Raw genomic sequence first — 22,290 nt, 5'->3', positions numbered from 1 at the left:
GAAACGCCACTGCTTCACGTTTGCCATCTGTTTTGTCTTCTTCTCGCCGTGACACAAGAGAACTGTGGAATCAACAAAATCAGTGCTTCCTCTTGAAATGAACTGTTCAAATGATCTACGACAGGAAACCATTCTTTTAATTTTATGCAACGCTGCCCCGGTGTTACACGCCTTTAACCCTTGTGACAAGGTTGGGGCATCAGTGTGGAGCAGTAGGCCGTCGCTCCCACAGGCCCAGTGGTGATCAGCACGACGTGGCAGATGGAGGCGGGTCTGCCTTGCAGTGGCAGAGCGTGTACACACCTCTCGTGGTAAATGTGGTGGAGGGAGGGAGAGCAGGTTGTTTAATGGATGACTGACTGCTGCGGCAAGGTTAAGGGAACTAATATCTGAGAATAGCAGCCTTTTAAGAGCCCAGAGTCTCTGACTGAAGGCTGCGAAGAACAGGGTAGATACTGAGTGAAGCCGGGATCAATTTAGCTGAGATTATGTCCCACTTGGTGAATTTCCTTTTCTTTGTGGTGCAGTCTGACTGGTTATTGTCATTAACCGTTTGTGTGAATGGTGAACAATTAAAACACAGTGCACAGCTCAGAGTCTGTGGCGCCACCTGGTGGTGTTAGCATTAGTTCAGGGCACTTGGTCAAGCCATCAGGGGAATCTGCTGTGTCTGTCAACGTTGTCTCTGCTTTGGTTTTCACTGTCAGTGACGAGAGAAGAGATCCTCTGCAGGCTCATGATGCTTTTACACACACACACACACACAGATGGACTTAGCGCTCAGATCTTCAGAGGAGTAAACCTGTTTGTGTGCCTCGTGTTGTTGTTGTTGTTGCTCGGGAACGAACACAAATAAAGAGGCGTTATCTCAAAGTCAAGCGTTGACAGAATGTCAGTCATTCTGCAGCAGGAACAATTAGAACACACGTTATGGATTAGCTGTCTGTGCTCTGTTTGCTCTTCTCCCACATCTGTGTGCGGTTCGATTTCCTCTCAGTGCACTGTCCCTGGAATAAAGAATATAAGGAAATGACCTGCTGAGTTCTCTGGGGTATTAAACATAAATCAGCATGTCGTCTTGTGATGGGGCTTTCTCACTTCCATTTACAGCCTTTACTGACTCGTGTGACAAAGTTCCTCTGGAGACAGACTTTTTCTGATTTCACCTCCTTATCACCTTATCTCTGGTGAGTTTGAAGTTCGAGATTGAGGGTGTGATGTTGAATATTGTCACTGCTTATGTCCCCACAAGTTGGTTGTCAGTTGGGAGACAAAAGGAGTTCTGAAGTAAGTGGTAGTGTAAGTGGGGATTGGAGGGGAGTCTGGAGGAAGGGGCCTGGACCTTTTGAATTCAAAATGTAGCTCCATCCCTACCTTTAAAGAGAGGAATGTTATCATTATGGTCTGCTGTGGCTGAGTCACTGTTCGTGATCGGTCATACATCAGTCATACGCGCCAACTCCAGAGGCTCGTTAGTGTCACCTGCAGACCATAATGGCCGCTGGAACAAGGACACTAAAGTGATCAACGGGAACATTATCTGGAACCTTGAAGTCATTATGATTATAATGACGGATCGGAATCAGTCATCCTGGCTGAAGTATGATACAGTCACTTGTCTTAAGGGTGCACACCTTCACGTGTCCACGATCAACTGGCAGGAAGTGTAAAACTTTGGCAGAAAGAGTTCAAAACGTTTAATGTTCAGTATGTTATAGACAGAAGAGAAGAGGCCATGCATGTGTGTGTGAGATACAGAGAGTGGATTTGCTGACTGGTCCGGTGGCTGCAGTAACGTTCCCCGCTTACACAAGCTACTTTGGCACGCGTTAATCCACTAATCTCACTCTCAGTTAACATTTCATTGGCTGATGTGTGCGTTGAAATTAATGTTGCTACCAGAATAGATTGAGAGCAGCAGGAGTGAGATGATCGCTGGAATTGAAAACTGACAAAGAGTGGATCGACCTCCCTGTGGAAGTGACCACATGAGCACCACATGCCAACCTATAGATGTTTAATGTAATTAATGCTCCACTTTACACTCATATATGAACGAGTAAGTCAATGATCTGCAGAGTCATTAGTAGGTGCAGCTCCACTTGCAGGAGTCGTCCAGTAGAGAGCAGTGCAGCGACAGATCATTTCTAATAAAATACTGCTTTTATTGTGTAAAGGAAAAAAAATAAATAAATACCCTATTTGCACAAGATGAACTTGTCTACGACGCTCTTTAAAACTCACAATATACAGTATAATCTCAGTCTAATCTGTCGTGTTGAGACAGTTGAGATTAACTATAACATATGCAGATACACGTACAGTATACTTTTACTTTTGACTTGAACGAAAACAAACACACTCAGTCCTTTCTGTGCCAAGACACTGTCAGATTTGCATAGGTGGCAGAAGGTGGGACCAAATCCCTCGCGGGGCCCAGGACTGATTAATGATTACAGGGGATTAGGAGGAGGGTCAGAACCTGGTTACTACAGTCTCACTCCGATGCTGCTGCTGCGGCTTCTTTCATACAAACTGTGTCACTACGGCCACATTGTTGTGTCGGAAACAGAGAAGCCCAGGACGTCAGCAAGAGGAGAACGCGACGAGGACCGGGAAATGACGTGAATGCTGAGGTAAGTGCAGCGGGCGATTTTTGTATGTATTGATATTATTCACATTTAAAAGTGTCCACTTTTTCTTATGTTTTATGATGGGCAACATCTTCCACACAGAAATATGATCATAAAAATGTATTTTTGATGCAATTCTACATCTTGATCTTTTCTGTGTTGTTTCCTCTTTACACACATTTGATGATACGTCTCTATATTGTATGCTGTGTCATAATAAAGCATATTTATTTGTCTCTCTCTCTCTCTCTCTCTGCCGTAGTCTCAAAGAGTTGCCAGCACCTATAATCAAACCAGTATGCCGAGTCCACATGATATTGATCATGACAACCAGGCTAAGCTGCTTATGAAAGAACCTGCGGTGAACTGTTCAACCAACCCCCCTCCCACTGATCTCCAACACCCCCTGGAGGATAACCTGTTCCTCTCCCTTCATCCACCTGTGTCCCACCCTTAATCCCCCTCCCCCCCCCACGTTGACTTTCAAGAAAAACAGAGATGGCGGTCTTGAGAGTGAAGTTCACCAAGACCAAGAGGGACAAGTTGGCCCAGGTGCTGTGGATCCTCAACTGGATCTCAGTGGTGACGGGAGCCATCCTCTTCAGTCTGGGGCTTTTCCTCAAGGTGGAGATCAACAAGCGAGTAGAGGTGATGGCTGAGAGGGACATCCAATACATGCCCAACATGCTCATCGCCGTGGGCCTCATCGCCTGTGCCATCAACTTCCTGGGTGGGAAGATCTGCTACGACTGCGTGGACAGCACCAAGTTCTTGCGCTGGAAGCTGATCATGCTCCCCTACATCATATGCACCTTCTTCTTCACCTTCTGCGTGCTGGTGGGCGCTCTGATGTGCTACAGCATGCGCGGGGAGCTGGAGGAGTCTCTGAACCTGGGCCTGACTGAGGCCATGAAGTTCTACAAGGACACAGACACGCCGGGCAGATGTTTCCTCAAGCGCACCGTGGACATCCTGCAGATAGAGTTCAAGTGCTGCGGCAACAGTGGCTACAGAGACTGGTTTCAAATGCAGTGGATCAGTAACCGCTACCTGGACATGTCTCAGAAAGAGGTGGTGGAGTAAGTACCAACTAAACCAAACTAGTGAGAAAAAATGACATTCACGATATATTTAATCATAAATAACTAAAACATTTCAGCATGAAACATGAACGACAATATAACCTTTTTGTGATAAGAGTCATTTTTCAAATTGAACTCATTAATAACATTAATATTCCATCAACATCACTAAAACACAGTGAATAAAACATGTTCTTAAAACTTTTATTTGCATTGCCTTTGTAAACGTAGAAAGAAAAGTTGAACTATTGTGACAGATGATCTTTGCCTTTTATTACCCACTGATGACACAATGTAATCATTTATTTAAAAGTTATCTCATGAAATGTAAATTTGGAGGGAAGTAAAAGTCAAATCCTCCTGAAGACAAAAAAGAAAATATATCGTCCATGATCATTTGCTGACATTCTCTCCTCCGTAGACCATTTCCACACTAGACCACGCTAACATCCCACACACTGCAGCTCACACACTCTTGACTTCTCCTCCTCCTCCTCCTCCTCCAGCCGATTAAGGAGTAACGTGGAGGGGAAGTACCTGATGGACGCCGCCCCCTTCAGCTGCTGCAACGTCAACTCCCCGCGGCCCTGCATCCAAAAGCAGATCACCAACAACTCTGCCCACTTCAACTACGAGCACCAGACGGAGGAGCTGAACCTGTGGATGAAAGGCTGTCGACAGGCGCTGCTGGAACACTACAACTACATCATGCAGTCCATCGGCCTCGCCGTCCTCATCACCTGGCTGTTTGAGGTCAGACAAGACAAGTGTCCTACCAACTATAAAAGGGGTCCAACAAAATGAACACATGAACACTACGTGAATATTTCAATCATGAAATGTTTTAAATGAAGCATAACAGTGAAAGAAGACCTGAGTTCAAGAGCATGGAGTTTGCATGTTCTCCTCGTGTGTGCGTGGGTTTCCTCCCACAGTTCAAAGGACATGCAGATTTGGTGATGAGGTAAATTGGACACTCTAAATTGACCGTGAGAGTGGATGGTTGTTTGTCTCTATGTGTCCCTGTGATGGACTGACGACCTGTCCATGACCCTGACCCTGCCTATCGCCCCCCTATGTCAGCTGAGATTGGCACCAGCGGCCCCTGCAACCCTCATGTGGAGGATGAAGTGGTTTCAAAAATAATAAAAGATTAAATATGCTGTTACAAGAATACAATAAGACTTTTAATATGAGAAAAAAAACCTTGTTGAAGAACAGTAACTCGAAGTCTTCTTAGTTGCTTCAGTCAAACAAAAACATCTGTCACACACATAAAGAGGATAGACACTACTCATTTTGTCTTCTGTTGCAGCTGTCAGTGCTGACAGGAGTCCGTTACCTTCAAACGTCCCTGGAAAACGTGCTGCGGCAGGGAGATCCCAACTCCGAGTCTGACGGCTGGCTGCTGGAAAACAGCTTCATTGAAACAGCGCGCATTAACCTGAACATCATCAAGAGTCTGGGCAAGAGTAACCAGATAGACGAAGCCAACAATGGAGACCCCAATATCAATGTCCCGTCCACTTCCAAAGCACACTACGGGCCAGACAATGTGCCACCAAAGCAGATGAGTGAATCCAGTTGATCTCACAGCTGGCACAGAAGCCTCAGTGTGTCAGTATAATGTTGCTCACTGAGGCTTACACAGACGACTAAAAATACATGCATACGTAAGCAGGCACAGCTGTTTGTGTGTGTGTGTGTGTGTGTTTTGCCTTTCTTAACTTTTTCCAAACACAAAACCATACATTCATACATTCTCGATACAACCGATCACCATAAATGTGCACATTTTACAATACATGTACACAACTGTACTGTAATCTGTTTACAAACGATATTTTACTGTTGCCTGTGTGCTGTCAATTGAAAACGCAATGTTTCATACAACCTTTTTTGTTGCAGCACTGGATTTCAAAATGAAGTTGCATTTAAGCTTGAATTAAAGAAAGAACTCAGAGAATGGAAGACGCCGCCAAGGTAAACTATTGAAAAGACAAATCTGGCCAGGTCACCACCAAAACCTGATCATTTCTACTATGGGTCATAACCTACATCCTGTAAGTAATGTTGTTCTTAGGCAGACAAATACTGGCAAACACCTCCTTGACGTAGTTAATTAATGATGTGGAGAAGTTTGAGCTGCCGTGTCTACAAACCTAGGGAGAGTTTATTATTATTTTATCTCAAGTTTCAAGCATTTCACATACACAAACAGAGCATGGGCTGATTTGGCCTCGAGTTAAATACAGTAGTTGGAGCTGGAAGATGTTTTGGATGATGGTGCCATCTTCATTATCTATTCTGTGCATTTCCATTAGCACATGGGCGGGGTTTAGTTGCAGTAGGTTAGCAAACAAAGGTCCACCAAGGGTAGAAAATGATATAATACACTGATAATAATTCATAAATGTAGTATTTTCAACATTTACACATAAAAACAGACACAGATCCATGAGTAACTGAGTCTATGGGCTGGTTGAGCCACCGTGTGCCTCAGCAATGATCTTATTTGTCCTGGCTTCAACATGCGTTCACCTTCATCCACTCTAATATCTTTTGTTTATTTGCTGATGGCTTTGTCTCACAGGAAAGAAAGAACATGAGGTTGCTTTATGTGATGTGAACAATTACACAATTTGTGAAATGGCCTCTGCTGCCTCATGTTTAATAAGCAACATGCCAAATTATGACAAAAACCTAATTCATATAAATAAATGTTAATGGTGGAAAGTGGCTCTTTCTTTTATTGAACGTGGACAAGACAAGACGCATTTCAGTGACAAACTTGGGGCCTTTTTACATTTCACATTTCACACGATGGAAACTTGACACCACTGCTCTGTAGATCGGCTCGTGTCTTTATTTACACAACCTGGAAGAATCATGTAATACTGGCTAACAACACAAAAAGCAAAACAAAAGGGCGCGTTCCCACGTTTCCAGCACAAAAAAAATAATATATATGAATTAGCAGAGAAAATATATCATATAAAACATGTTTTCAATAAACTGTGCACTTCTATTCCTTAAATAGAATATTGCAATAGTTCCTTTGACTAAACACACGGTGAAATGTGACCGATAATCTGAAAGGACTGTGTTTCCTTCAATAAGATTAAATCATGAGTAAATAGTCAGTTAATGATACTACAGTTTATTTGACTAAGACGGGTTTGGAGTTTTTTGTAAAGGGGTTTCTCGTGTTAGCAAATAGTATATTTTTGCACACCACTTATTCACTTATACTTAATAAGAAAATGCACTTATCGATATCAATATTTTACTTGGACCATCAATGAGCAGATGTGAATTGTCAGTCCTTTACATGTTCCCAAAATCAATATAACAATTCAATAATATATAACTTAGAACAAATAATAGCTAACAAAACAAGAGCGCACAGCATCGCTCATGACTGAAACAAACCAAAAACAAATGGTAATGTGTACTGGATGTTGTGTCTTTATTTGAATTTTGCTTCTTTGCAAATAAGATAACGCAAAAAGAAACTTAAAGTAAAACAAGGCGATTTGTGTTCGCAGATAAACCCATCGTCCTCCGTCATGCGCCCACTTTCTGACACTCCCACCTCTGGACTGCAGCAGGTCTTTTATTAGGGAGAGATTTGTAGGAGGGTTATTTGCTTATGTGTATACGTGACCTACGTGTGTGTGTGTGTGTGTGTGAGCCTCAGGTGCACTGAAGCAGATAGTGCTCAAAGGCTGTGCTCTGGTTTTTTGTTTTTTTCCCTCCCGCCCCCCCAACACGTGTGCAGCGATTATCACAACATCTGCCACTCGAAGGCAAACATCACATTGGTCACTTCCAGGCTGCGGGCGATTTCTTCCAGGATGCAATGCTGCTGCCACAGCTGGTTCAGCTTCCTGTAGCGCTCTGGGCACAGGTGCAAAGGATTGCCCCGTCTAGAAATTTAAACAGAGACGCATCATGGTTGAATATTTGTCCAAAAGAACATAAAATATGTTCCATAGACCACGTTTGTTGTTCACGAGCGTTGCTCACGCTCGGTCTCACACACTAAGATTAACCAATAGGTGTAGCAGTTACGTGTGTGGTTGCGTTTGTGCATGAACAGCGTGTAAACGCGCCTGCATGCATGTTTGGAACTGGGACTGCTGTCACAACACTAAAAGGTCACTGTTGTACACGGTTTACATACAGAACCTTGAAGTAACTTGTTTTTGTTCATTTATTTTCAAAAACAAGCAAAACCTGATTAGTGTTTTATCATTAAACATCGTTATTAACGGCTGGTTCCCTGAGGCATTCATGTTCTATGTGTTCATCCATAACAATTCCTCAATTCCCACCATGTAAAACCTTTATCTGAGTCGCCAGTTACTACACAAGATGAATATCCTCTTAATTTAATGAAGTAAAAAGTTAAATATTTAGAGATGTAGAATAAAACGGAAATATGGAACTGCAAATGTAACACATGTAACTGTCTGCAGGTCAAGTAGGAATTGACATCGTAGCAGCTTTTTATACCTATAGGGGGCAACATTGACATGGCTGCAATTGTAATTGGAAAAAGTAGGAAATAAACCAATAATTCTTACACAAGATTCGGGTCAGTCTCCCCGTAGTCGTCCAGGTAAGGAGCAGGATACGTGCTTACTCGAGTCTTACTAGCCATCAGAATAATCTCACACTCTCTTATCCTGTCAACGGAAAGGCTCACGTTAATTCACGCAAAAAAAAAAAATCTGTTTACTACAAAAACGCAGAATTGATGACCCACCGTAGGAACATTCCCACACCCGCACCACAGGTGGCAGCGTGTGCGGTGCACGCTCCCACGTCTTCCCCATCGAGCTGGCTGAAACAGCAGGAGCTCTGCGAGCACAGCATGGCCCCACAGAACAGACACAGCGTCGGGTGCTTCCTCTCGTCATCTGTGGACTTGGGACACCTGAGGGCAAAAAAAAGATAAGCGCAAAGACGACGACATAATATTTACACAGATTTCCCACCGAGAGATGTGAACAGAAGCGACTTCAGGTTTCCCACTTACCGAAAATGGCTGGCTTGATTGAGGAGAGCGCTGTAGTCGTCGGGAAGAACAATCAAACGATTCTTTGTCCTGGGATATCTGGAGAAAGGGATTATAGTTCAAATTAGTCATTTATATACTATTACTATACAAAAGGACAAACCAGCCCGAGCGTCACATTTTGAAGCTGGATCTTACTACGCAAAGGAGAATATTCTTTCTGATATGCAAAGGCCACTCCACAAGGTGGAGTTTCTTTATAATCTGCAGTTTTTACACACTGGACCATTAAAATCACAATTACTACAAGGAAGTGGAAGTCTACCTGACTGCCTGGACTTTGCCTTTCAGAGCTTTGGTTATAGCTGGACTCCCGCACCACCTAAGGAAGACAAGGCGCCGTCATAAAACAAAGTTCAGTGCTGGGATACATCAGCCTCGCCTCACAGCTGATCACCAACCTCTGCAGCAGGGGATTGACGGTTTCTCTGTGCTCCTGGAAGAGCTGGAACACATTGGAAGGCAGTGCCAGGTAACTGCATAGCGCCTCCATCTGTCCTTGGGCAGTAACTTCACAGACCAAAAGAAAAACCAAAAACATCGCCTTGAATGCACAAACCACAGCATGCACTAAAATGATGACGACACAGTCCTTTGACTTGACGTACCTGAAGTGCTAGAAAGCTCCTCTGGAGGACTGACTCCAGTAAGGCAGTTGAAGAAGAGAGCAGCACAGCGCAGGAACGGTGCAATTCCCCTCCTGACTCTTTCGGCCACAGAGCTGCCAGACACATCTGGAAGGAGCCTAACGATGAAAAGATGAAAAGGTCACACAAGCTGACGACAAACAAAAAAAAAATCATTCTTTATGGCGAATGATGTACCTTCCAGTGTGTTGCGACACCGTACTGTAGAGCTCTGCTGCTGCTCTCGCTTCCTCCATCTCCTCTCCACCCGCCGCTGGATTGAAATCTTAACAGGCATGAAATCTTTATTATTTACCATAATAATCATGTTCACGAAACAGAAGAAGTAGATAGTAGAAGTATTGTTAAACCACATTTTTTTCCCCCCAGTTTGTACCTGTAGAGGTCAGGAGGACCTGGATCACGTGTGCCATGGTGACCAGGTGTAAGATGTGCAGGTGGTTGTAGGCAGAGCTGACGGCAGACGGCTGTAAGTCCACAGCCTCCTCCTGGTACAGCGCAGGTATAGATAACACTAACCCCACCTAAGAAAACACACGCTCATTACTTTCTATTATTATGAGCCAAAATGTCGTTTGTTTTCTCCAGAAACTGAGTTACCAGAAGATGGAAAAAGTCCACTTCCAGAAGAGACGGGGTATTTTTTCTGCTCATGGTAGGTAGCAAGACTGAACAGAGAGACAACACAAGCAAATCAATTGTTATAACCAATTACTCCATGTCTATGATGTAAATAACAAAAGGAATATGTACGGATTGTCATGTATGAAGTGTTTAGTTTGCGTCGATTGACCACGTACCCCCCAGCATGTCTGTGAAGTGCCTTTGGATCACAGTCTGGGAGCTCTTTAGTCTCTGCGACGCTGAAAACTGAACGATTGCCTTCAGACCCGCGAGCTAAAATAGAGAATCATTTCACAAACGCGGTCATTTCTAACAAATATGTGATACGTGTCGACTTGTGAGCGCGTGGCATCAAACCTGTCTGTTTTGTAAGGACCCAAAGAGTGACTTGTCCTCTTCGTCCAAGATGTTTTCTGTGAAGACAAACGCAAGTTAGGATTAGGATTACAAAAAGACCAAAGAGACGGAAAGTTAAATTGCAAAGTCCTACCTATGGCCTGGATAGTGAAGGCACATGTATTCCACGCCATCAGGGGCACGCGAGGACACAGCTCATTGGGTGCCGTCTGCAATCCCACTCTGTGGACGATGGTGGCGCACACAACCAGCATCTCTGATATGCTGGCTGAGAACTTTCGCCTGAAGACGCCAAACAACAGACAACGAATCAAGTCAACAGTGCCACTGGAAACACACAGACTTGGTTAATACTTCAAAATCAGACGGTTTTACTCACGGCTCTTGTACTCCATAGCTGAGAATGGATCGGAAGTCTGGCTGGCCTTGTCCACACAGCCCCATTTCGCCATCAGCACTGGAATCTGTAGAGGACAGTGAGTGAAAACCATGATTTATCAGATCTCATTTGATGGTGCACTGAGGAATAGAACAGCTGAATAAACAGCATTTATCTTAACACTGCTGATCACCCACCATTGTCCTGAGTGACTGACTTGAGACCTCGAATCCTAGCAGAGAGGATCTGGATCCAGCGGGGCATGGTCAAATGCTGGCCAATTATCTCTGCGTTCTCACTACACGGAGGAAACAAGCATTTCAATAACTTCCACACCAACTGTTCACTTCAGACCAACGGACTTACTAGTTGAACATCAGTGGTTCCAGTGGGATGAGCGGGACGACAGTGTTGCACAGAGACTTGCACAGTGGACACAGGTACTCGCCGTTCTCCAGGTCAATGATCACTTCTGCATGGAGTCGATTTCTGGTTGTATTCTGGACGGCCTCAAAATATCTGTGCGTACATGAAGTAGAACACTTAACACTTTCTTTTACTGTAAACTCCGATGGAAAACAAACAAAACAGGAGTATTGTCGCAATACAATTTTATTTACTTACTTCTGCCAACATGTGGCATGCATGACGTGTCCACAGCTGCCAGTGTGAGTCCCCACGGCCAGTTCAGGAGGCATGAATAAAGGATATGATGCTCCTGGGCCTTCGAGTGATAAATAGAACACGCGAGTCAGATTTTTAACTCATAAACCTCCGTCTTTATCTCGTTAGGGGAGAAGTTTGTTGAGTTTGGTGACTGACCATCTGCTCGGTGGGTTGGTATCTTTCCTCTGCACTGCGTCAGCACTGTGGACCTCTGAACACATGCAGTCAGAACCATGGCCGGGCCCTGAGCCATCACTTCCTGTTCCTCCTGACACAGAATACAGGTCAGCACGTCTCTCTTTAACGGCGTGGACCCTCGTTGGGGCCCGATGGCGACACACATCTCCCGCTGCTCCATTGCGCAGCTAGAGGAATAAACACACCCAACACAAGTGTGACTTTTTTGTCGCCACCTAAATCAAGGTCATGTTGTAGAGGTTGTGCTCACCTTTCATCAGGAGTAACAGGCTCTCCTCCCTGTGTCACACTGTCTGGCATGTTGTCGTACAGCATCTTGTTTGACTCGATGAAGTTTTTCTGCATTGCTGACATTTGGGCCATTATCTTCTGGCGGTGGAGTTTGGCTGCTTCTGCCTTCCTTTTCCGCTCCGCTTTCTCCTTGTCCTGTACGCTCTGGAACAAATGAAAACAAGGTTGAGGATCAGATTTCCCAGAAAGAGGAAGACACACAATGAGGATTGCTCATGTTTCAGTGGGTTGTTAAATGAGTCAGACCAATGATTTTAATCAGTGGTCAAGTTGGCTTGTCGTTTATCTCTTTTTTTTTTTTTTTTTACAGGCAGCAACAAAAACATAAATGCGACATGAAATAAGAGCTTGTTGTTTTTGGCAACCTCTTCAGGCTTCGTCGTCTCCACACTCATGGACGCCGTTGGACTGGACTTCTCTCTAAGGCACTTGACAATCTCAAACATCTAGAAGACACACATTTAAGAAACAAAACGTGAGCATAGCTGAAGAAAAAAAACAAAACATGTCAGTCCAAACACCTGATGAATGTTTTCAGATGACAAAAATAGAAAACCTGTAGTAGCCATTTAGCCATGTCTTTCTGAGCTTCAAGGGAAGGAAGAGACTTAATTTTGGACAATAAGAGGAACACCGACTTTCCATGTTCTGAACCAACTCCTGGAAAAGAAAGAGTCAAGAGTCACAAAAATGTCACAAAAAATACATAAAAGACACACTTAAGAACCACGACAACTGGCTTTCACTCACTGCGAGCCTTGAGGCTGAAATCAAAGGTCACTTCCTCCACACTGTTGTCCTCGAGCTGTGTTTTCTCTTCAAGCAAGGCTTGACCGATTAGGTGCAGGGCCTGTGTGACAAAGGTTTATGTGTTTGTTACAAGAAGAAACAGGAAGACAGAACAATTGTAGAGTTGAATCCGACGCGTACCCTCTGAATCATGGCTTCTGTCCAGTGAGATGTCCGATCCTCTGCAACTCTCTGAAGGACGCGTCTCAGGACGTGTACGACGATGTCACAGCACAACAGACGCACTATGTTGGCGAAAGCTGGACAAAAGGCCGGAGGCAGTGGAGGACAGAGCGCTGAGAACGAAAAGATAGTAGGGAATATGTCAGTACAGCTGATGTAGAGGTCATGTACAGTAGAGAAGACTGTCATAGTTAAAAGTTACTCGCCTTTATCATTGCCCTCCTGACTCCTCCTCTTCCTCTGAGACTCTTCAGCCTACAACAAGTGAAAAATGAGAATGAACTGAGACCTTCTTTAGAGGGTTCATGGAAAAATAGTGATGGAACATCATGTTACCTTGCTATGCTGGGATCTTGAATAGTGATAGAAGAAAGGGTTGAACTCTACCAAGCGCTCTTTTTTTAGTTCATACAGTCCATGCCCCGATACTCCTGGTTTTCTAAAAACAGAAGAGGACACAGATTAATTGACGCAAAAAAAATCAACTTACTGCTGATGTTTCACAGTCTAACTTTTTCAATCCTGATGCGGTCTGATTATGTCGTCATAAATACTGGGTCTTTGTTTGGTCCGATTCTGCCTTGTTGAAGCACTCTTGAGACTTCCATTGTTTCAGACGTGCTTTCTAAATAAACCTCACGTGACCGGACATGAAACACATGAGCTGTTTTTACGTACTTGAAAGTGGCAACTTTGGAAATCACCGTCTCCAGGCCCGTTTCGTGGTTTTCCTACAAAGAAAACATTGTACATTAGTTTGCGTACACTCCTTTTTTCATAAAAACACACATGCTCACTGTAAAGTCTTTGATTTTGAGATACAGTATATCAGTGCATCATGATATTTACATTCTCTGGCAGGCCTTTGACCAGGCTACTATGAGCCATAGGTTCAATGCACAGCAAGTGGATAACCTCCCTCATGGTCACATCCTCTTTGGTCACATGACTGATCCCGGGGACGTAGCGCTCCCCTGGAAACAGAAAAGCAGTCACACACTACAGCGTGGTTCATATATAATCGAGTAAACCGTGTATGATTAGTAGAATGTGCCACCGCACCGACAATGACGATCAGCAGGTACAACATCTCTTCTGTCAGTCGATTCCAATGTAAGAGTTCATCCTGTGACGTAGTTTTCATGAAGTCACAAATTCGTTTTTTTTATTTGCATGAAAACATCGTTTTCCTGAGTGAATATTGCGATGTTGCTTACCTGGTCTTTGCTTGAACAACTTCCATTAAAATAATCAAAGAGCTCAAATCTCAACAAGATCAGCATGAGGAAATGGTTCGGGTCCATTGTGGAAGCAGCGATCTGCAAATGTTTTGCAGGAAAGGCTGTGACACGACACATAAACACTGTATAATGTGAGGGGTAAACTGTTAAGTCTGATTACCACCAACCTGAAGCATAAGGACGTCCTTGTCGTACATCTCTTCCCTGCATTTTACATCCTGGTAGTAGTAAACCTGCTCACATGAAACAAATTCACATACAATGTGTTGATTAAAGAACTGCTAACATTACTACTAACAGAACTATTAACTCTTTGTCCATCCGCAGAGTGCAGCATACCTGGCTGACCAACGAAAGCCCGTTTCTCCGCCACATTTCAGCCGAGACTTGAGCGGCCAGCACCACACAGCGCAGAGGATGTTCAGCCAGCTGGGTGAAGTCATACCTCTCCTGCAAAAGTGAGTGAAGAAATATCGCTCTCATGTGGCTGCAAAGCTAATTAAGCGTCTTCATCAAATACTGCCATGCCACTTACGGGATGATCCAGGTGTTCAATTACCCCCGTTCTGCACAGAAGTACATATAACCCTATGAATCAGAATATACAGGTTAGTGAGCTCATTGTTCACTGAAAAAATAAAAATAATAAGACAAATTAACGAGAGAGAGAATCAAACATTAGTTCTTGTACCGGCCAGTAACCTAGAGATGGGAAGATGTATGCTGACGGGCTCCTGAGATACTTTGTAAGGACGAACGTGGAGGATGTGCTTGCACATATAGTAGTCGTTGGCCTCTCGATGAAAGGGCTGGTTATTGCAGTGCATCAGGAATTTGTGGCATTCTTTAAATGTGAGGATCAAGATCTCATCCTGAAAAGGCAGATAAAACCAACAGCTATGAGAATTTTCCCCCACCTTTCACTTAAGATTCCTCTGTCTATGTTTTAAATAACAGAAAAAATGAAGTTTCAATTATTTGTTTACCAATCCAAAATGATATTAGTTATTACAGACATGAGCATATATGGCTCTAAATTAGTACATGTGGCACAGATTTGCTCTAATCATGATTTATATTGTGTTTATAGTTTGCCATCTAAAAAAAGTTGATTTTTAAAAAGTTTGGGGAAAACTGATTTGAATGTTTAATAAAACAAATTATACAGGAACTCACATCAGATGAACACCAGTCTTGAAACATAGCAATAATGTGGCGGAGCTGGATCTGAAGAGAAAAACCTGCTTCCCATTCTGGCTCTACAGCAATGTGTTGCCCAAACTGGCGCTTCACCTCCTCCATACCCTAATAAGGAAAGTAAAAGAAGGTTTGTTAAATTAGCTTTAAAAACAAAGAAGTAAATGTTCTAATATTACATGCTATGAAATCAAAAGTTACCTGCATGCATCTGAGCAGCCCAAGAAAGACTTTGAACCCTTCTAGGAACTCTCTCCGCAGTTCTTCAGTCCACGTTGATGGTTTGCTGATGAGAATGTATCTGAGAAAGAGAGAGAAAGAAGTTATAGCTTAAACACGGATCACAACACCTGAAGTGAACAAAAATGCTATACTGTCAGTATAATCACCTGAGATCATGGAAGATGAGCTGGATGCGTGAGAATTTCTCAGAGTTGTAGCCGAGGAAGAAGAAGCGATTATTGTCGTCCAGGTGTTCGCGCAGCAGTTCCATTATAGTGTCAATTACCACCTTAATGACGTTGCCGTCTTCGATCAGCTGTCTGGCCTAAAGACAAGATGGATGTCGAATGATGCTAAAGACGGTACAAAGACAACATGTCTTAATAAAGAAGTACAGAATGTTGACTTACCAGTGTGGGTACAGTGAAGATCTGTACAGACAGAGCAGTGATGGATACACTCCTCTCATGGTCATCCTTGATGAAATCCTTCTGCAGCTGCGTATAGTGCTGAAATGATAGAGATCATAAATATACTAACTCCAGTAAGGAAATCTTCCAATGTGTTTTATTTAGCTGTTTAGTTGTTTTTACCTTCGTAAACTCAATAGCAAATTGCTTTTTGAACTCAGTTTCCATTAGCATGCTACAGAAAATCAGGTCATGTACGATCTTGCGGGCTCCTGCAGGAAATAAGAACCGACACCATGTTTAAGTCAAAAACAAAAATGTGCTGAGATATACCTCACTGAACGAAAATCAATCCCTACTTGCCTTTGTACATCCTAGCGTCGTGCAGCATTAGTCTGCTGATGAGACAAGGCTGATCTCTGTCTGGCTTGAGTGCCACCTGACAGAAGGTCTGCCTGAGGCCAACTGCACAAGTAACACATAGGTTCCCAGTCACATGTCGTCCAAGTAAGTAAGCATAAGTGAGCAGTACAGAATAAATATGTGGGGTATGGTGAGAGCAATGGCAGCACCTGAGTAACCAATGATCTTTTGGAACCAGGAGCCAAGACGTAGGGCAAAAGTCTGATGAGCCATTACTGCTGCGTGAAGGATCTCCACACGCAGTGGCTGCAGGATGAGATTCTCTGAGTGGGACTGCAACACAGCAGTGACAGAGTTAGATTTTAACAATGATTAATGTGAAAACTTTGCCAATTCCTAAACAACATATAGAGACAGCACCATGTTTACCCTAATGAAGTCCTTTGCTTGCTGACAGGAACGAAGGGTTCCTCTCTTTACTGCACGCCGACCCTGTGCAACAGTTAAAGAGTAATTATGGAAATTGATTCAAATTCCCCTCCATATGATAAGGATAGTAAGTAACCACACAATACTGTACCTCCTTATCAATAAGTGCTGTGTGTGTCTGTGCTTCAGCCTGGTCACAGTTAACAGAACGCTGCAGGGTGTAGATGACATGGTCGTACGAGTGGTGCTCATCGTTGTACAGTACACAGTAGTATGCATTGTCTTTTACTCTGCATGGATGGAGAAACATAAAGGTTAATTAATGGTCAGAATGCTCTGCATATGCACTCGTGTATTTGCAAGGAATCTAACAGGCCATACTGAGGCAGGAGCTCATCTGGTAGGTCAAACTGTTCCTCCCACATCAAGAAATCTGTGAGGTACTGCAGTAGAACCCGGAACAGCTGCTCAGCACGCTCGCATAACTCTGGCTCCAACACACACTCGTCCTGTACAAAATGAAAAAAATCACACGGGCATCACATTGTTAAACACAGTATAGTGTAGTTGATGTGACGTTTTCAACTAAGTGACATTAATAGTCAACGTGGAGTGAAGTCTCTAAAACGTGAAACTCCTACAAACTGTATTCAAACTGAACTATCATTATTTCAATATTGTCTCAATGTTGCGTTAAATTCATCCTCGCAGAGGTGCCGCTAGTTTCCTGTCCAGTCGTACCAGTCGACCTGGTAACATTAATATAAAAATCTCCTGAGAGCAAACATTCCACATAGTAGCTAAGTATTTCAAACAAATGTCTGACATCTAACACGCAAACTAAACTAAACATACAGTGAGTCTGTGTGTTTACACCGCTCTGTGAGAACAAGCACTGTGGAATCTACCACAATCTAAACAACTGTGGGTGTGATAAGGCAGGATGGGTTTTCATGTTCAGTGTTGCCGTACTACTGTTGTCATGTGATCTGTCACAGCTTTTTAGGCCCAGGTTAAGATCTGGTGGAGGAAACACAAAGCAGCCTGGCACAGAGAGAGAGAGAGAGAGAGAGGCCAGCCACTGATGGCTTTGTTAAAAGACGCACCTGCTGTTTATGGAAAAAGGGACAGAGCATCAAGCCGTGTGTGTCCGTATAAAGACCCTGAATACAATCTTATCAGAAGACAGCCTAAACACTATGATTGGCAATGAAAGACCAAGTAGTAAATGAACAACAGATTAACCGTAATAAAAGCTGCTCTCAGAACGTTTCTGTTTTCCACCAACTTATTACGTCGTATCGATTCCTTTTCTTGATTTGTGCTGATGGACGCAGCGCTTTCCTTTCCCATTTACTGAGTCAAAGCCACAAGCAAAAGAGCAGCATCCACATCTGTGCCGGAGAAAACAAACAATCTGGGGTACACTGACACAAAATGTGACAAGTGCACCCCTCCCACCACAACACCCATTTCCGCTCTATTATGTAACTTACCGTTACCATAGCAGCGACTGCCCCTGGGTCATGTTTGGAGCAACAGGGGCCGATCTTCCAGGCTTCTATATCCCCACAGTCACAGAAGCCCCCGCCTGATGACGCGTGCATCTGGGAAAATAAACACATCAACTGTTCTGTCACTAACAGCAATTAAGTGAAAAAACTGTTTAAGCTGTGGGAAGACATTATTTTGGAAAATATGGTCCAACATGAAAGGCTTATAATAACTTGATGAATGATATGCTGTGTTTTTCCCAAAGCTTATGGGGCATTTAAGAGGCCCCATAAGCTTTTATTAAGTTGACATTATTGCACAAAGTGAATAAGAAGTGCTAGTAAAGAGAGAGGTACGGGTGCTTTAGTGTGTGAGTGCTCAGACAGAAATGTGAAATGTATGAACAGAATCCTGTGAGCGATTAGTTAAGATTTAATTTAAAATGTGTGAATACTTTTATTGATACCAACCTTGTAACGATGGGTTTTGTGCACACTATCCTGGAAACAATCCATGCACAGGACACAAGTGGGATCTATTGCACAATCCCTGCAACAAGAAGATGATTTGTTAATGTCAACAAAAATGTATTACGAATCCAAGTTACAGATCAATGGTATTTCCCTCAATGTAAACATTTAATCTAAAACTGATGAGCATTAAACCTGAATTGATTCACTGTCAGTGGCTGCACGTTATATAAATTATGGGACCTGATTTGCTTAAGACAGAAGGAAACAAACATTTGTCCTACACAACATTAATGCATGGGTATTTCAATTTCTTGACCTCATGCTGTATGTATGTAATTCAGTAGGTTTCATTCATTATCTGGGTGTGTTAGTGCAACTTTGAGAAATTAACTTAAATACTATTTTAGTCTGACTAACGTATTTACATGTATTTTAAGGTTGTTTTTGTCCGACTAACAAAATACTACATTTCCCACAGACTGCCCCATGCCATAACCTGAGAGTCTACTCATTAAATATTTATTTCTAACACTTAGCCTACACACTGTGGTGTTAGTGTAGCACTAAAGCCTATTGAGGTAATCCCAATAACAGTGCTAGCTAGCCATAGTACCGTTGTCAAATCATTGTTGTAGCTTTATAACTCTTCACATTTCACTGAGGGACTGAGCACATTGTTTATACATGCCAAATTTCAACAATAAACCAAAACGTTTTTTTAATCTTGTTATTAGTGCCTTCTTGGCCGTGCAACACAAGGGAAAGCTCTAGAGCATAGAGCTCTTCCCTGCTTTGCATTGCAAAGTAAGCATCTATCATTATTATTATTATTATTACTATTTGTTAATATGTGGGAACCTGCAGGAGTAGACAGTCTCTCCCTCTCTGAATACACGTCCACAGAGCTGGGAGGAGGTGTTGCCCTGCTCGAGTTTCTCCAGACCCTCCTGAGGGTCTTCTCCAAACAGGAAACACTCCAGAGGATAGAAGAGTCGGCGCTGCACGAGCTCCTCCTCCTCCTGAGGGCTGGACTCTTTCTTCTGACAGAAGATCTGTGGAACCTGGTCTTTCAGGTAGCAGAGCAGCGCTGCCCTGCTGTCTGCGGCCTCCAGCCATTCCTACAGAACAACATAGGCCAGTGTGAGTCATTGCCATTGCCATTATCCGTCTCTACTAACTGACTCATACACTCATGTATTACCTGCGATTCTCATAGAGATAACGGAAAGGCAGTTTTGAATTAAAAGTCACTGCAATTACATTCAAGTGTTGATTTTACTGCAGAAACAACCCAATAGCCATGTGCCAAGAACTATAAATACTGTAATTTGTTACCATCTAGATATTATGAAATCCAATATAAAAAGTATGACACAAGTTTTTCAAGAATGTTATTTGGTAACCATTTAAATCATGCTGAATAACAGACTACAAAGTGATCTTTGGTATGTTTTGGTCAGGATTCATTTAAAAAGGTGTGGCTGAGGACTGTTTACTAAACAGAGGTTGAACGAGTAAATCCGGGAAATACTTTGAGTGTCTCTTAACTATGTAGCTATTCCTACCTCCAGGTAAAATAACTCTATTTCTCAACAGACCACTGATGCATTTATTTTCACAACAATCAAAAATCACAAGACTTGAGCAGCATATAATAAATTGTTACAATACTTAAGAATGGTGGTCAAAGGATTATGCCATATTCATTTTTATTATAGTGCAATGCAGATGGACATGTAGTTTGTTTTGATTCATTTGTTTTTCATTATTTTATTTCACATTTAACATAAAAAAGATGTTAACGTAAGAGTTGTATTTCTTTTTTAAAAACAGCATCAATTAGTGCCATTAGTAAGTAACCGTGTCAAATCTGAAGCATGTCAATCCACCTGTTTAACAGACAAGCAAATAACAGTGGTGGTGGTAACAGATGGTTGCCGAGGTAACTCTCATAAAGTTCAAAGGAAGGTGCTTTATATGAACTACGCATATACAGTACATAGGGCCCCCAAACCACCAGGGGCCCCCAAAGCTGCATGTTCAGCCTCATCTGAGGAGAACTTAAATGACCTGCCTTCATTTGTAGCTTTCTCATGTGTTTAATAAACCAATTATGTGCTTTTAAAATTATTGTAGGATATAAAAAATATAAAAATAAGCTGCAATTATATGCGATGGATGGTGTTTTTGTGGTGTTTTTATTATTTATTTTATTTTTGTTTTGGGTTGTGAGAATTTGTGTTAGCTAAGAAAAACAACTCTCAATATCCATTTCATTTATTGACGTGTAGAGGATTGTTGTTTTCCTTGCATGATATTTTATTTAATCAGTTTAATGCTATATGGACTCCCCTGCTGCTCGTCTTTGACTGGCAGAAAACCAAAAAAAAGCAGACAAGAATGTGCAGTTTTGTCGCAGCTGTCACATTAGCTGTGCTCAGAGCCACCAAGTACCTTACGCATCGCATTTACACTTCTATTCAATCTGTCAACAATGTGTCTCTGACCACCTCCCGAAGTGGTTTCGTAGATCGGATTACAATCTGTCCTCGGGTGTATTTACACCTGTAGTTACAAGTGGTTTATAAGTGGTCAGCCACTGTCCAATAGCAATCAGATCACAGAAGGTACATTTTAAGGCCAGGTGTAAAGGGGGCTGTCAATAAACTACCAGCCCCCAAACAGCATCTTGCATCGGGCCCACTCGAAGCTAGAAACGGCCCTGGATTTACCTGACACCAACGCCTCTCGCAATTTTCGTCCTTACGCCGCCGAAGTCAGGATTGCACACACTTAGTAAACCACCTAATTAAGAGTACAGCTGGACATTATCCGATTAATAGACGTACAGACAGACATCCCTTGACTCAATAGAGATATAAACGACGTCAGAAAATATGAAGTGTTTCCCGAAAGGCTAAATGACAAAGTCTTCACATGTCTTTGTTTTGTTGACAACGTCTATCCTGTCCTCAACAATATCTGTCAATTCAGGGTTTATTGTACTGGTGCTAATTCGCTTCCCAAACAGTATATAATCTGATAAAAACAAGATCTGTTCCATTTCCACGGTGGTCTTTCACGGTGACACCAGTTTTGACCGACAGGCGATGCACGAGTTCGGACGTCCGAAAAGTCGATGCCAACGTGCTGACAATATTCAATCTCGTAGTCAACTCATGCTGAGGCGCTGTGGACATTCCCCCACTGCTTGGTCTACACAGATAAGTCCCGACTCCACAGACAGAAACACACTCGCTGTCCGTGGGCAAATTGACACTGTAGCCATTGCACAGTTAGCACGGTAGCTAACCACGACTGCTAGCTTGCTTGGTATAATCTCATTTTACTGCGCCATAGAATCGTATTCAACAAAACGAGTTGTGTGTTATACATCGGTGTTTAGAGCCAGACTCTCTATAAGTGCTGTCAAGTCAATTCGCTGTTTAAAACTCATACCTTGCTGAGGTCCAGTCCGTATGAGGATTTCTCACCCTCCGCCATGTTCCATTTGCCGGTGTCCTGTGTC

General features: G+C 42.9%; 2 protein-coding genes across 3 annotated transcripts; one reads left to right on the top strand and one right to left on the bottom strand.

Moving 5' to 3' along the window:
• The first annotated feature begins 763 nt into the window (after nt 1-763).
• LOC122782514 (photoreceptor outer segment membrane glycoprotein 2-like) lies at nt 764-6,393 on the top strand. Its single transcript, XM_044046857.1, has 4 exons — nt 764-2,636; nt 2,896-3,712; nt 4,222-4,468; nt 5,031-6,393. The coding sequence occupies exons 2-4, from the start codon at nt 3,132-3,134 to the stop codon at nt 5,301-5,303; spliced, it is 1,101 nt and encodes a 366-aa protein (XP_043902792.1). The 5' UTR covers nt 764-2,636; nt 2,896-3,131; the 3' UTR covers nt 5,304-6,393.
• Nucleotides 6,394-6,447: 54 nt separating this feature from the next.
• On the bottom strand, nt 6,448-22,273 carry ubr1 (ubiquitin protein ligase E3 component n-recognin 1). 2 transcript variants are annotated; one of them, XM_044046848.1, is made up of 47 exons: nt 22,221-22,273; nt 19,620-19,879; nt 18,759-18,837; nt 18,291-18,401; nt 17,176-17,303; nt 16,946-17,084; nt 16,786-16,857; nt 16,575-16,698; nt 16,366-16,467; nt 16,186-16,274; nt 16,003-16,101; nt 15,760-15,917; nt 15,572-15,671; nt 15,350-15,478; nt 14,865-15,045; nt 14,709-14,761; nt 14,513-14,623; nt 14,341-14,406; nt 14,150-14,251; nt 13,995-14,058; nt 13,782-13,906; nt 13,611-13,663; nt 13,269-13,371; nt 13,139-13,187; nt 12,891-13,045; nt 12,711-12,810; nt 12,517-12,620; nt 12,326-12,406; nt 11,920-12,104; nt 11,628-11,836; nt 11,430-11,529; nt 11,172-11,324; nt 11,003-11,103; nt 10,806-10,890; nt 10,560-10,708; nt 10,427-10,482; nt 10,246-10,342; nt 10,046-10,113; nt 9,822-9,969; nt 9,623-9,710; nt 9,407-9,543; nt 9,200-9,308; nt 9,064-9,120; nt 8,760-8,837; nt 8,487-8,657; nt 8,305-8,406; nt 6,448-7,644 (listed from the first exon to the last, which is right to left on the bottom strand). In XM_044046848.1, exons 1-47 carry the CDS (start codon nt 22,263-22,265, stop codon nt 7,503-7,505), a joined length of 5,217 nt encoding a protein of 1,738 aa, XP_043902783.1. In that variant the 5' UTR covers nt 22,266-22,273; the 3' UTR covers nt 6,448-7,502. The 2 variants fall into 2 exon arrangements, with proteins under 2 accessions (XP_043902783.1, XP_043902784.1); XM_044046849.1 differs by having other exon boundaries at nt 16,795-16,857.
• Between the last annotated feature and the right edge of the window lie 17 nt (nt 22,274-22,290).

The sequence above is a fragment of the Solea senegalensis genome, linkage group LG16, assembly GCF_019176455.1.
Source record: "Solea senegalensis isolate Sse05_10M linkage group LG16, IFAPA_SoseM_1, whole genome shotgun sequence".
Taxonomy (NCBI): Eukaryota; Metazoa; Chordata; class Actinopteri; order Pleuronectiformes; family Soleidae; genus Solea; species Solea senegalensis.
The sequence above is the reverse complement of the archived record's forward strand: the minus strand, read 5'-3'. Positions and strand labels throughout refer to the sequence as shown.